We start from the raw sequence: 13380 nt of genomic DNA on the forward strand, positions 1-13380 counted from the left end.
GGACTGCGGAAATGTCCGAATAAACAGGTGTCCGAAAAAGCAGATTAAGAAAAAAAAATGAACTCCTTTATTTCCACGCACTTATTCGGGCTCGGCAGTAGGCTTGAAGAAATCGTGAGTGCGCCGTTGCACGCTGTCCCGTTTACGCGCAATCAGATAAGCCTGAATCTCGGAGAGGGTCGTACGGTCACTATAGGCGGCTGAAAGCACAGTCACTGCTTGTGCACGCTCCGCATGCGACGGCAGCGTAGCACATGGTGCGTCATCTTCCGACTCGGAGTCATCGTCCGGCGGAGCAGCAGAAACCTGACGAACGATCTCGCCGTCGTCGAGTTCTGCGCATGTCAGTACAGCAGTGTCAGCACTTGTGAAACTGTCAAATGAGACGGTGTCCGGAATCACAATGCAACCACTGCGCAGGTCTCGGCAGAATATTTTCCGCGTCAGTAGGGAGCACATCGGAAGGCGACAAATCTTAGGCCTCCCGGCACCCGCTTGCCGGCATTCCCCAGCGCAGTCTGCGCGGGCACTGTCGGCGCCATTAGACACTTGACGCGATGTTTCCGTACGCCACCTTGGATCACCGAAACCTCGACACAGCACACAACGCAAACACCACCGTGCCGACACCAGTCGCACGAACGAAAAACGTGTTACTCGCAGCGTCGTGCGCGAAAGAAAGAAATCAGCTGCTGGATTGTCTTGACATGGCTTACTAAGCTGAAACCGGAACTACTGTACGACCACTCTATCGAACCAGGCAGAAACGATGATGATGAGCGGGGATTTCCAGTAGCGCCACTTCGTGGGGCAGCAAGGAGGCTCCGTTCAAAACAAAAATGGCGTTCAGCAAGTCGAACTATGCGCCGCGGTCAGAGTTGGTGCATGATGCCCTCGAACGAGTTGGCTCAAGAAGTGTCCGAAAAATCAGACGAGGGGTTGCAGGGCGTCCGAACTTTCGGCAGTTGTTATACATTATGGTCTATGGGGAGAATGGCGGTGCCGCGAAGCTGACCGAATAATCGGGCATGTCCGAATTTTTGGAGTCTGGAAAATCGGTCGGCGACTGTATAACCACGCCGCCTCGAACCGGCACACAAGCACGCAGATCCGCTGGCAGTCGTAGCCACCACCGCAGCGATGCTAGGCCTAGCTGCTTCGACGTTCGGTATTAAGCTTCTTGCCGTTCTGTACCGAGTTTTTCATTAAACGCCACTGTCAGCCATGGCACCGACATCGCCTTTGTGGTCATCGTGATTCGCTTCGAAGTTGGCGACGCATGGCACATTGCATAATGCTGGTTCCCGAAAGTCAGCTTCACCTCATTACAGCAATGGTACGCTGTGAAGCATAACAAGGGTGGGAAGGTGCAACTGTTACGGGACACAATATGTATTCCTTAATTATGCACGCATGCATCCGCCATGTTCTGTCACAAAACAAGCACTGATAGGCCTAATAAGTATACTGGCAGGCCTTCAGAGCTTTTTCGGGCGTGCCTGTGGCGATTTGAGCCCTTTAGGGCTGTAGAAGACATGCATTCATTTTTTCGCATGTTTTCGTGGCCCCTATGGAGTCTGAAAAATCGGACGCTGACTGCACAACTGTCCAAGAGGATGCTTCAAATAGTCTGTGTGGCGAACGCACAGCCGAAAGAGAACAAGAAGACAAGGGACCTATGCATTGAGAAATGAACGGGAAATGAAGCATGCCGCCGCTTTTTTGAAGGAGCTTGCACTCTAAAAGCAAAGTGTTGGCTGACACCGAGATGCAGGTGTCCGTCCCTCATCCAAGCAAAAAAACTCTTTATTAAAAACAGTGAAACGCAACACTGAGGCGTTGTGCGCGGGCTGAGGTGTGTCAGGAGAATTGAGGTTGACTTACCAGCTGTTACGAGAGAATCTCACTTGTGATAAAGTTCAGGCCTCATACCAATTAGCTTGCTATCAGTTGATAGAAATAGCTCATATTCAAAAATATTTTGTGTGCATCTCTTTTTTATTCGTATTTGAGAATGTTCGACTCAATTTGCAATGGGTTTTGCTATTTCTTTCGAAGATATTTTATTTGCTGGTCATTTTACTAGCCCCTCCCTTCTGTTTTCTTTTGAATAAAATAGACACTGCCCCTTACTATTAAAATTGGATTGTTTTTTTATTTTCTAACATTTTCTAACATGCTTACTAGAGAGTGACACCATTGGGCTACATGATGTAGGGAGCCCGTCTTGAGATAAAACAAAGTTCTGTGTCACTCAGGGAATATCACAGGGGCACTCGGGGAAAACCTGAAAAACTCGGGGAATTTGGGAATGTCAACTTGGTAGACACCCTGAACAACTGCAAAAGGAGTGACGGGCAGCACGTGACATACGAGCGCCGCCGAGGCATCGCTTTGGTGGCCCGAAAAGATGCCTTTTAAAAAATGCTGGAACATTGCCGTGGCAGCATCTCAGCTCGAGAAATCCTGAAGAAACCAAGGACGTGATCGCCAAAAGCATCTCGCCACGTATTTCCAACTGGCTTGCACGAGAAAACCGCATGTCCATCAGCCTTGCTTGCCTTATGCGAAGCTTTGCCGACATCCATCTCCAAGGCATCCAGGTTCTTCACGTAGTGAAGCGGAAGGTCCCTCACGAAAACAAGCCCATGAGGGACTACTTCATCTACAGGACCTCCCACGGGGACAATTTTGGGGCAGTCTTCCCTACAATGTCAGCACTACCGTTGTGGCCATCGCTGTTGCTATACGATGCAAGCATGTTCGCGACGATTGCCTCATCGGTTAGAAGCACTTCGTTTCCATATCTATAGCGGTGTGCTTTCTTTTCACCAGCAACGTCGTGCATTACTGATCAGCGAGCGGATCAGCCATCTTCTGTTTCGGCAGCGAGTAAAACAAGGCTGAGAAACAGTGTGGCCAGGAACTACTTTGACACAACAAACAAAGACAAGCACGAGTGACTTAATCCACTAGCAGAATTGCACAGAATGAGGGCCATTCAATAAATAACCAACTGTGAGGGCCCAGCAAGCAATCTGGGAGCAGCGCCGGCAACGTTGTCAGCGCAGTTGGTGCTGTGCAGTGGAAGGGCGACGGGAGAGATGTGCGCGAGGCTGGCGTGCATTACTCATTTATGTTGAATTCCAATGGCGGAGTCGGAGTAGCCGGCAGACTCCACGAGCGAGCACTCGATTCTGGTGTAGAGCAACACCTCCAAATCCGCGAGTGGAACACAGCCTGCGCCGCCGGAGCAAAGCGGAAGCGGAACTTATATTGCCAAGTTACCCAGGATACCTTGCGTGTTGTCATTTCCATCCGCTTTTTGCTCCCAGCACCGCCGCACCGGTCACTTGTCTCTTCAGCGCCGCTCACCTGTTTTTTTTAAAAGTGCGGAATGGATATCTCGCCAAGCGTGCAGCAGCTTTTGCTTCCTCGCGAGTCGTGACCTGTGGCGCCTCCCAGCAGACAAACGTGGTAAAGGAAATACGTCGCACAGAGTTCCGGTCCACTCCGCTGATTTTGTCGGAGCATCTTTTTGTGCTCCGCGGAGTGACTCCCGCTCTGAATCCACTCTGACTCTCTCATTGAAACACCTTACTCCCACCCTCACTCTGTCATTGGAACAAACTTGCTCCGACGCCGTCATTGGAATTCAACATTAGAGAAGCATGTGGCGGCAGTGGGGGTGGCGGGAGATCGTGCAACTGCTTGCGTTTCACTTTTTCTTTTCAAGGATTTCGCATTCTATTACCTTTCGGTACGGACCCCCAGCAGCCAGACTTAATCATTATAACCGATAATTCGGCATTGTAGTAAGCGGGTTATTTCCCTATAGAAAACATAGAAAGGTTGATGATGCAGCAGCTTTTCATTGTTATAACTGATATATTGTTTAAACCCGTGTCGTTTTAAGTGGCTTTGACTTTATCAGCTTGGCCACTGTGCTCTCGGGCTTCTCAGTAGGCCCTTGTTCTTAAACATGCACTGAAATGCATATCATTGAACAGTTTAAGTCACAGTGAAGATTGACTCATTGCCTTGTTCATTTCAATCTTCCTTACGTGTAATCTGGCCAGTGTACATGTTATGCAGATAAACCTCAATATAATGAACTTCAATATAACAATATTCTCTGTATAACGAAGTATTTAACTATTTGTAACCTCTTGTCCATAGAACACAATGTATCTAGAACCTCAGTATAACAGAAGTCTGTATGTGATTTCAATACAACGAAACTTGGCTGCCGCTGCTGAGGCATGGAGAGACAATAAATGGAAGCTTTCGTGGACGCAGATGGTCATATCATTGAATTAAAGATTGAGTTACAGTCGGCTGCTTGCAAATGCACCTCTCAAATCTCGCTGTGCGCCAAGAGCGACCGCTGAAGTGGAGCCACATCGTGTTCCATATAAAGTCCAAGTACAATAACATCTTGTCGCACCCTGTGCGCTGTGTACTTTAGGTGCCAGTGAAGGTTTGCGAGGGTGAGGCAAGAAAGATGGTGGCTTCAAGAGTGCCGCCTTCCAGCACGAGCAAAGGGAAAGAGGGAGAAGGGAGTGAGCCAGCGGTAATGTGATCAAGCGCATGCGCGCATCTCAATTTCTGGCGTGCGTAGTCTCGGCAGTTGCCACACATGGCTGTAAACGTGGCTGAGTGCATACGCAGCCGTGCACCCTGCTTTAGAGATAATCTGCGGTGTGTGCAAGGAGTGGACGTGCTGAGACAGTGTGACATCGTGTAAGATGTCTTGCCGCATGTTTAGTATCGGAGGCTGTGTAATCTCGAGTTTCAGTGAGCCGTTGGAGCAAGAGGCAGGCGAAGCATTCACTCCGCTGCAGGCACTTTTCATGATAGCGTTGTCCCAGTGCGAGCCACGCTATCAGCTGCAGGGACTGAGTGCACACGAAAGCCTGGATGGCTTTGCTTAAGGGGAGACCTGGGTAATTTGAATTTTCAGTCTTTATTTTCTGCGTTCCTGACGCGTTTCCACGCCTATCTCCGAAATTTGGTTACAAATTACCGTGTAGTTCTTCCATTATCGTGATCTAAAGATGCGAATCCGCAAGCGTTGCTCTTTAAATTTGGGCAAATCGCACCCAATTTTCGTTACGAATAACTTGATAACTACACGCTCTGCCAGCGCCATTTTGGTATCATTCGAAAGCGCACGTTTCTGGATTTTTTTTATCCGTCCAGCACTGCGGTTATGAAAAAAGCAACAGCAAAAAAAATACGCCACGCACGCTATTATTGGTCGGTTTGAGCACGTGACCAATATGGCGAGTCACAATTGGCTCCAAGGACCACGAGCACTCAAACGACGAAAACAGCCACCATTTTGCCTTAGTCTCGCGACTATGCTGGGTATTCTGGAGGTCCGACAAGGTTTCGTTCCGTGAATCGTTATGGGTGGAAACATACGAGACGGAAGAAACTTCTGAAAGCGATTCCGTCGTCGCAGTCGGCACAGGATACCCAGCAGCTCGCCGCTGAAGTCGTATCGCCACTGAACATCAACGCCTCGACTGCTTTGCTGGATCACGTATATCCACACACCGATTACACTCTCGTAAGAATCAAACACGGCTGTTGTAACTAAAGAGCAACTGGATAAGAGCATATGAGAAAGCTACGCTCGACAAGAGCGAAAGATTTGGTGTTTTGTTGAAAATCCGACTGCCTATAGTGTAATAGCCTCGGTCGCGAAGCCCGCTACTCCATACGTTGTCGTTGGACTTGCAGTAGTGAACAGTTTTCTAGGCATTTCCTCGTGCAATACTTGTGGTGGTTCTGCGTAGCTGGTGCGGAGTGATCAGGATTACGGTTTTGCTACTAAAATGACTGGTTTTCGAGATCTGCGGGGAAGTTGTATCGGGATGGAGCTCGCGGGAATTGATGGCCCGAAAACATGTTATCCTTTTGAAGTGAGTGTACTCGCAGTGCATGCTATGTCGTTGATCGGCAACGGCCAAATGGCCGTAAATTATACGTAGTGCCTACTGATAGGCTTTGGTGCCGTTTTTTCAGACTTTCTTTCAATATATCAGTTCTGAAATCTTCTTTGTTTTCTCAAAACCACAATTTTGATGATGATGCCGTATTAGAGGTGCATTATCTCTGCTTCCACTTGTGCTATCACTGTAATTCTATTTTTTCCAGAAAGGCAAATCTGTGTAGAGTGCAAATGCGCAAAATGACTTTGTTGCATTTATTAGAAAATGTTTTTAAATGTTTTTTTTTTTAGCAGTTAGATGGATTTCTCTCACTGAAGTTTGCAATGTTCTCATTTGATATAAAAATGGGTTAGAACACTATACATGCTTATTTGCACTCGTTAGTTCCACATCATTTTCGTATGTCAATATTTATTATGCCATCCATGTACAGTTTGGTAGAAAGCTCACTTCCAAGCAAATTATGCAATCAAGCTTAATTTCTTCAATTTCTGGAAAGTTATTTAATTTACTCTGCAAGAAAAATGGATGTATATTTAAAACTAGCACATTGAAATACATAAACTCGGTAAGTTTCATCAAAATCGACAAAGAATTTAAAAAAATGTTTTCGGGCGCAGGGTCCCCCCTTGAGTCGTACCGCCCACGTGAAGATATCGTCAGCGTGGCATGAAAGTGTATCATTCATCACCAAGTCCTAAATCCATCAAAATGAATTGTTTTCTTATTCAAGTTTGCTTTCTTCTATTGCCTGATAATTGGATAATTCTGCAGTCCCTTTCCATGTAAGAAAAATCGATCGGCGACTGTACTTGTTTACATGAAAGGTCAAATTTCAATACAACAAAATTTCGATATAATAAAGCAAATTGCTGATTTTACTGACTTCGTTATATCGAGATTTAACTGTAGTTGGCAGCCAACATTGTCTGTTGTCAATCTTGTCAAAATAGCATTCACAAGTTGCACCTTTAAGTGGTTGCAAAAAAGGAAGACAAGAAATTTGTATAGGGCAGATAAACCAAATGTGTCACAAATAGCACTGTCAAGTGCTATTTTTGCCAAATTATCATTCAGATAATTTCTACAGTGTGGTGTGAATGGGTAAACATTCTGTTGATATCCTGTGCGGAAAACAACTCTCACCACTGTTATGCAGAAGTGCAGCCGGTGACGTACACGGAGCCGGCTTTCTGGTGCTCCATCTCGTACTACGAGCTCAACACGCGGGTTGGGGAGACGTTCCACGCTTCACAGCCCTCCCTCACCGTTGACGGCTTCACAGACCCGTCGAGCTCGGAACGGTTCTGCCTCGGTCTCCTGTCCAACGTCAACCGCAACTCGGTCGTTGAACAGACCCGCAAACACATCGGTGGGTTTCATGCTATTCCTCCAGTGAAACTGCTGCCACCCTCCTGTGGTGGCATAGTGGCGTGATGGCTTTGGTGTTGTGCTGCTAAGCCAGAGGGCACGAGATCAAATCTTAGGCATGGCTGCTGCATCTTCATGGGGCGAAATTTAAGGCCATCCGAGCATTCTGTCGCAGTACCGAGCATGTCCAGTATTCCGGTAACCACAGGCGAGCTGAGTGTTTTGACGGATGGGCGGAGGCGTAAACTAAAGCCCCTCCATACCGCTACTGCTGTGATGAAGGGGGTAAACATGAGTGGCCTGAGCAGCCTGTATGATGCAGCCACTTGGTGGCGCATAGCTTAACTAGCCACAGAGCTACTATTGCTGTAACCACATTTAAAAAGGCGTGTTCACGATTACACTCCTGCCAAAAATTTACACCAGCAGCAAAGCAGAATACACTTGGTTACTGCCATGTTATCTCTGTGTTTGCATGGTTGAGCTCTGTGCTACCAGGTGGCTGCACCGTGCACGACGTGGTCGTTCACGTTTGTGCCTCTGCTCATCCGGTGAAACGCCCAGTCCACTTCTGCCTGCACTTACCTGAATAGCAGACACGCTAAAGCTCTGTTGTTGTAGTACCGTATTTACTCGAATCTGACACGCACTTTTTTCCTATAAAAACGGCTCCAAAAAATGGCGTGCACGTTAGAATCGAGTACGACCCTAAATCTGTGTTGCCATATCGCCATCAGCATTTCAGAATGGCCGCCTTGTACGCGTTTCGAGCCTAGCTGCTGTAGCTTCCTCCATGTGCTTAGGCATTAGTCCACTGTCTGTCTTCCCGTTTTCTGTGTTTGCTCTATTATAGCCTCCAGGATAACTTTTGTGCTGGATGATCGGCGAATCAACGGGAAGTGGCCGGAACTATGGCAGTATTGCCACTTACATAGGGTGGTCTCGAGCACACTTTTACAGTTTTGGTGCTAACTGCTGACAAAAAAAAATGCCATGTGCATCAATAAAAGAGCAGCAGCATACTTCTGCTTGCCGAATTATTAGCAAAGCAATAAAAAAGCAGCCGCTGTTGGAACTTCTGCTGGGATGCGCCACTTACGTTGGGGTATCCGGCTAGGTCACTTTACTCAGGCGCGCTATTTGAACTGCCTGCAACTGCCACTCAAAACCATTATTATGGGAAGAGTGCAAACAACTTTGGTCATCTGCTGCCGCTACTCTGCCGCAGTGCTGCACCATGATCGCCTAGCGCTTTGTGAGGGTTGTTGCTACCTTTAATATGCTGACTCACCGTACGTAAGTGGTGCCTCCATAGACGATGGCCGTTTTGCGTTCATGTGACAGGCAGGGAAGTTATCTAGAGGGCTATGGCTCTATCAGCATGAAGTGCTGAGTTAATCGTGATGCCGCATTTAAAAGGAAAGTGACCATGTGTGCGGAGATGGATGGAAATCGGGCCGCATCATGGGCGTTCGGAGTACCCGAAACTTGCATGCGGGACTGGCGCAAAACAGAAGATGGTTTTTGCCAGCAAAGCAACACAGTGGACTGAAGCAGGACATAATTGGGACGATCCACTTAGGAGATACAATTGCCTCTGTCCTATCTTGAAAGCGATCTGCGACGGGGACAGAGTCAGCCATGTGCTGCGTTTTCGCTGGTTATAGTAGTTCGCATTGAAGTGAGAGGCAGCTGCTGCCATGCTTACTCACTGTTTTCACAGTGAGTTTCAGCAGTCGTCGAGTGAGATGTGTTCATGTTTGCTTGTCCACATGCGACACCATGCTTGTTAATTTAGTTAGTGCTGTACTGTACTGGTGCGCATTACAATTGATGCGCTTTAGAATCAAGCAAATAAGGTATTAGTGTTATGCGCAACCACGGCTTTGACGTATGGCATCGACATGCATGGCAGGGTGTTTTGGTCTGCGGCCTTGGACTTTGCGGTTCTGGCGACAGCTCTGTTCCACATTGGAACTCCATTAATTCAGTATTTTTGCTAGCTTTGATCACGAATATAGGTCGATAGCTAATTATGGGTAACATTTCTGGAAAAAAAAAAAAAGGTCGACCTGTATTTGAATAAATAAGCTACTGTATTTACTCAGATCTAACGCGCACTTTTTTCCTATAGGACGGGTCCGAAAATTGCGTGCGCGTTGGAATTGAGTAGACCCTAAATCTGCATTACCATATCGCCATCGGCATTTCAAAATGGCCGCCTCGTACATGCTTCGAGCCTAGCTGCCGTAGCTTTCCCCATGTGCTGTAGTATGTGTGCTTAGGCAATGCTTCCTTTGGCTTAGGTTAGTGCACCGTCCACTTCTCGTTTTCTGCGTTCGCTCAATCAGCATGGAAGTGCCGACTGAAAAGACATGCCGAGTTCATCACGATGCCACAATTAAAAGGAAAGCGATCACGTGTGTGGAGACGGGCGGAAATTGCACCGCATCACAGGCGTTCGAACTTCCCGAAACTTGCGTGCGGGACTGGCACAAACAGGAGAGGCGTTCCACGCCGGCGGCTGCTACGTACGGCGCTGCTGCGCGGCCCCTATCTTGAAAGCAATCTGTGGCGGAGAGAAGAGTCTATGCATCTAGGCTTCCCGCGCTTTGTTCTCGTCGCTTAGTTCGGATCGAAGCGAGAGGCTGCACAGAGGTCAATTCCCTTGCTCCTGCTACCGCACTTTCTCACTCCAGCGTTTGTGTGCGTGTGACACCATGCTTGTTAATTTAGTTAATATGCGAATGTTTAAAAGTTTATACGGCAGATCAAACTACTATCCTTACTTTTCTTATAGCTGTCTACTAATTTGCTATTGTAATCGATGCTTCACCTTTCATGCGAAACTGCGACTTTCTTTATTTATCTTTTATTTAAGTGCATTGGGAGTAAATCTCTTCGTTCCCAAATGAGAGAAAGTTGTATTTCTGTATGAAAGAATGAGGTGCGCGGTACTGTAAAGGATTTTTATTTCTTTAGGTCACGGTAAACGGATGTGCGTTACAGTCGTGGGCGGTTGTTTTTTTTTTCCTAATTTTTCGGTCACGAAAAATGGGTATGCGTTACAATCAAGGGCACGTTACAATCGAGTAAATATGGTAATTGTTATCAAAATCAGATTTTCACTCACTTCAGCCTGCTTATTAAACTGCATCAATAAATATACGCAGGAGCAGTAGGAAGAAGCACACTAATCCAAACACCCTTCTTGATTGATGTCAGCTATTTGCTAACAGTAGCCGTGCATGGGAATCTGCTATATGACGAAATAAAGGGTCCAGAAAGGAGTGAGGACAAGGCTTCTGATGAAAAGGCAGAGTTTGAAAAGAAAAAATGGCTTTGCACCCCGCTTGGGAGCCCGATGGGCTCCGCATGAGTGTAAAATTTGGCCGAGATGTTCACAGCAGCCATATGCCATCCGCTGAATGTGGTTTTTTGCCAAACCTGAGGAGTGATTCAGGACCCCTTTAATACACTTTAATATTAGCCCTGTGATTCTAGGGCTGCTACATGCACAAGGTATGTTAGGGAAAAAAAGTGCTCTGGGACTACGCATCCTCGTAGTTGTCGGCCTGCTGAGAGTATTTGACAGCCTGTCGACAGCAATATTGAATCGTACAGTCTAGGGGTGTGTAAATATTCGAACCTTTCAAATAACTAATCGAACAGTGTCCTATTTGATTCTATCGTCGAATTGAATAGTCATTATTGATAAATGCAAGTATTATTTAATGCTTTTTGAATAATGGCGAAATGTCAACTGCGTCCAAATAAACATAAGATTGGAGCAGAAGTACGGTAAATTCTCAACGCCGTGATTGTAGTACAGTGAAACCTCGTTAAACCGTAGTTGGCCGGAGCTCGGGAAAGGTACGTACTAAACGGTAGTACTGTTTAACCGAATACCATGAGATCGCCCACTTACCGTATTTACACGATTGTAAGTCGACCCCTTTTTTTTAATTTGGAAGTCTGAAGTTGGGGGGTCGACTTACAATCGAAACCGAAACATAGCCCCGCCAAAAAAAGCGATACCAACGGGAGCTTCAATGTAGTTAGAATTTTATGTTTGCTCTATGGCCCTACCCGTATCTTTTCGCTATCCCGCGTGTTTGTTCGCTTTTCGGAAGGGTTTTTCAACATTTTTGAGAGTTTTACAGTGCATGCAACACTCATGGGGGGGTGTCGATAGTTGATGGAAGCGCCGCTGTTCCCATTTGCGGCGGCACCCTCAGAACGGCGGCGCTCGCGGGGAGTATCGGTAGTTCATGGAAGAGCAGACACCGCTCGCTGGTTTCTCTTTCTCGGTTTGAAGGCATTGGTATTGGCATGGTATTGGTTTGACGCGGTTCACTTCACTGCCGGCTACGTGCTACTTCTATGCTTCCCCAGTCGTCATGAGTGCTCCAGGCCCACTAATCGTTCGGCACTCGTTCACAGCAGCGTTCAAGAGGGCTGCCATCCTTTACGCCGAAGAAACAAATCACTGCACAGCGGGCCGCAATTTCGATGTTTCTAAACGGGTGGTGCGAGAATGGCGACTGCAGCGAAGCGAAATTTTCACCTGTGACGACAAGTGAGAAATTTCCCACGTGCCAAAGTCTGGACGCTTTCCAGAGCTGTAGGCTAAGCTTGCGGCGTATGTCGCTGAAATTCGTGATCAGTCCCTGCCAGTGAAGTGCGACGTGGTCATGAAACAAGCCCGGACCTTCGCCTTAATTTTAAGGTTCTGCTCCGCTGCGAGTACGAATGGCTGACGGCAGAAGACTGCGAAATTACGCCAACCGGACCTGTCAAAAGAGCCTCCCTGACGGCTGCGTGTAGTTGGGTGCATTTGGCGTGGGCTGCTGTTCTGCAATATGTCCTGGTGCGGTCGTTTGCCAAATTTGAAATTTCGCTGGACCACGACGCGCTGTGGGACCGCAGCAACGATGACGATGGCAGCACTAGTGAAGACGAGTAGCCCAGTGACCATGTCAGCTACTAATAAATTTTCGTTATCGAATGCGCCCTCGGGTATGCTCTCTAATTTTTTTTTTTTTTTCGGTCACGCGATATGGGGGGGTCCACTTACATTCGAGTCGACTTACAATCGTGTAAATACGGTACCTGTCGAAAACGGAACTCGGAGAGAGTGCGATGAAAGGGGAAAAAACATGCAGTTTTTATTTACTTCGCGCTACAAATGCGTTATTTTCGTTTGATGCCGCGGCGGCCTAGCACGAGGACGACAGCGGCCTCAAACTTACTGAAGCTGCGTGCCAGCTTTTCAGCCAGCCTCCTCTTCTCGGCAAACACTCGCATGGCAGATTCCTCGTTGGCGTTACGTATTCACCGTGCACTTGCACAGTAGTGCTGCAGAAGTCCCGGGGGCGCCTTTTTCATTGCCGGGTGCCGGAGTTTGGAATAATTTTCATTTGGAATAGAGTTACGTTATCGCGCCCCTATTGTCGTCGCGACGATTGCATTCATGAGGCTGACGTAACGAGCAGCTTATGCCACTGTCGGGCCTGAATCGCCCGTGCTATCGCTTTCCGTGTCGTCCTCGTCACTGTCGCTAGTCGACACTTCGGCAACAACACAGGCAACGATGGCGAAAAGTTGAACCTCGTAGCCGACATATCTTTGCGGTCGCGGCAGCGCTGCCGAGCAACTTCGCATTCCAAATGCCACACACTGTAGTCAGCAGCAGATCCCTGTAGCGTGTCAGCGCCGACTTCTTCGTGTCACGTTCGATAGCACGGACGATGTCTAATTTTTCTTCTATGCTGAACACCCGGCGTCTTTTTTATCCAAGTTTCGGAACGACGCGAGTCCTCGCTTGCACAACGCCATAACGCTCTCTGGCACCGCATCGAAATGATGTTGATGTTGATGTGGCCTCACGCGCAAACGCACAGGGCGCTTGGAGGCCGTTGTTCCGATCTCTGAGCTGTGTTTTTCTGCTGGGCCGCCCGATGGAGACGGCGCAGCGCCGCGTTTGCACGACGAAAAGTTGAAACGCTACGTTTTAACCGATGCGTACGCGATAAGCTGGTACGGTTTA

The 13380-nt window shown here is 47.7% G+C and overlaps 1 protein-coding gene across 3 annotated transcripts in view; it reads left to right on the top strand.

Moving 5' to 3' along the window:
• Positions 1 to 13380, top strand: part of LOC126530987 (mothers against decapentaplegic homolog 3-like) — a 64390-nt gene that overhangs the window by 28662 nt on the left and 22348 nt on the right. For all 3 annotated transcript variants that reach the window (XM_050178340.3, XM_050178341.3, XM_050178342.3), the window contains exon 6: positions 7120 to 7332. In XM_050178340.3, coding sequence (XP_050034297.1) covers positions 7120 to 7332 — 213 coding nt within the window. The remainder of the gene's footprint in view (positions 1 to 7119; positions 7333 to 13380) is intronic.

Source organism: Dermacentor andersoni, chromosome 5, assembly GCF_023375885.2.
Source record: "Dermacentor andersoni chromosome 5, qqDerAnde1_hic_scaffold, whole genome shotgun sequence".
Taxonomy (NCBI): Eukaryota; Metazoa; Arthropoda; class Arachnida; order Ixodida; family Ixodidae; genus Dermacentor; species Dermacentor andersoni.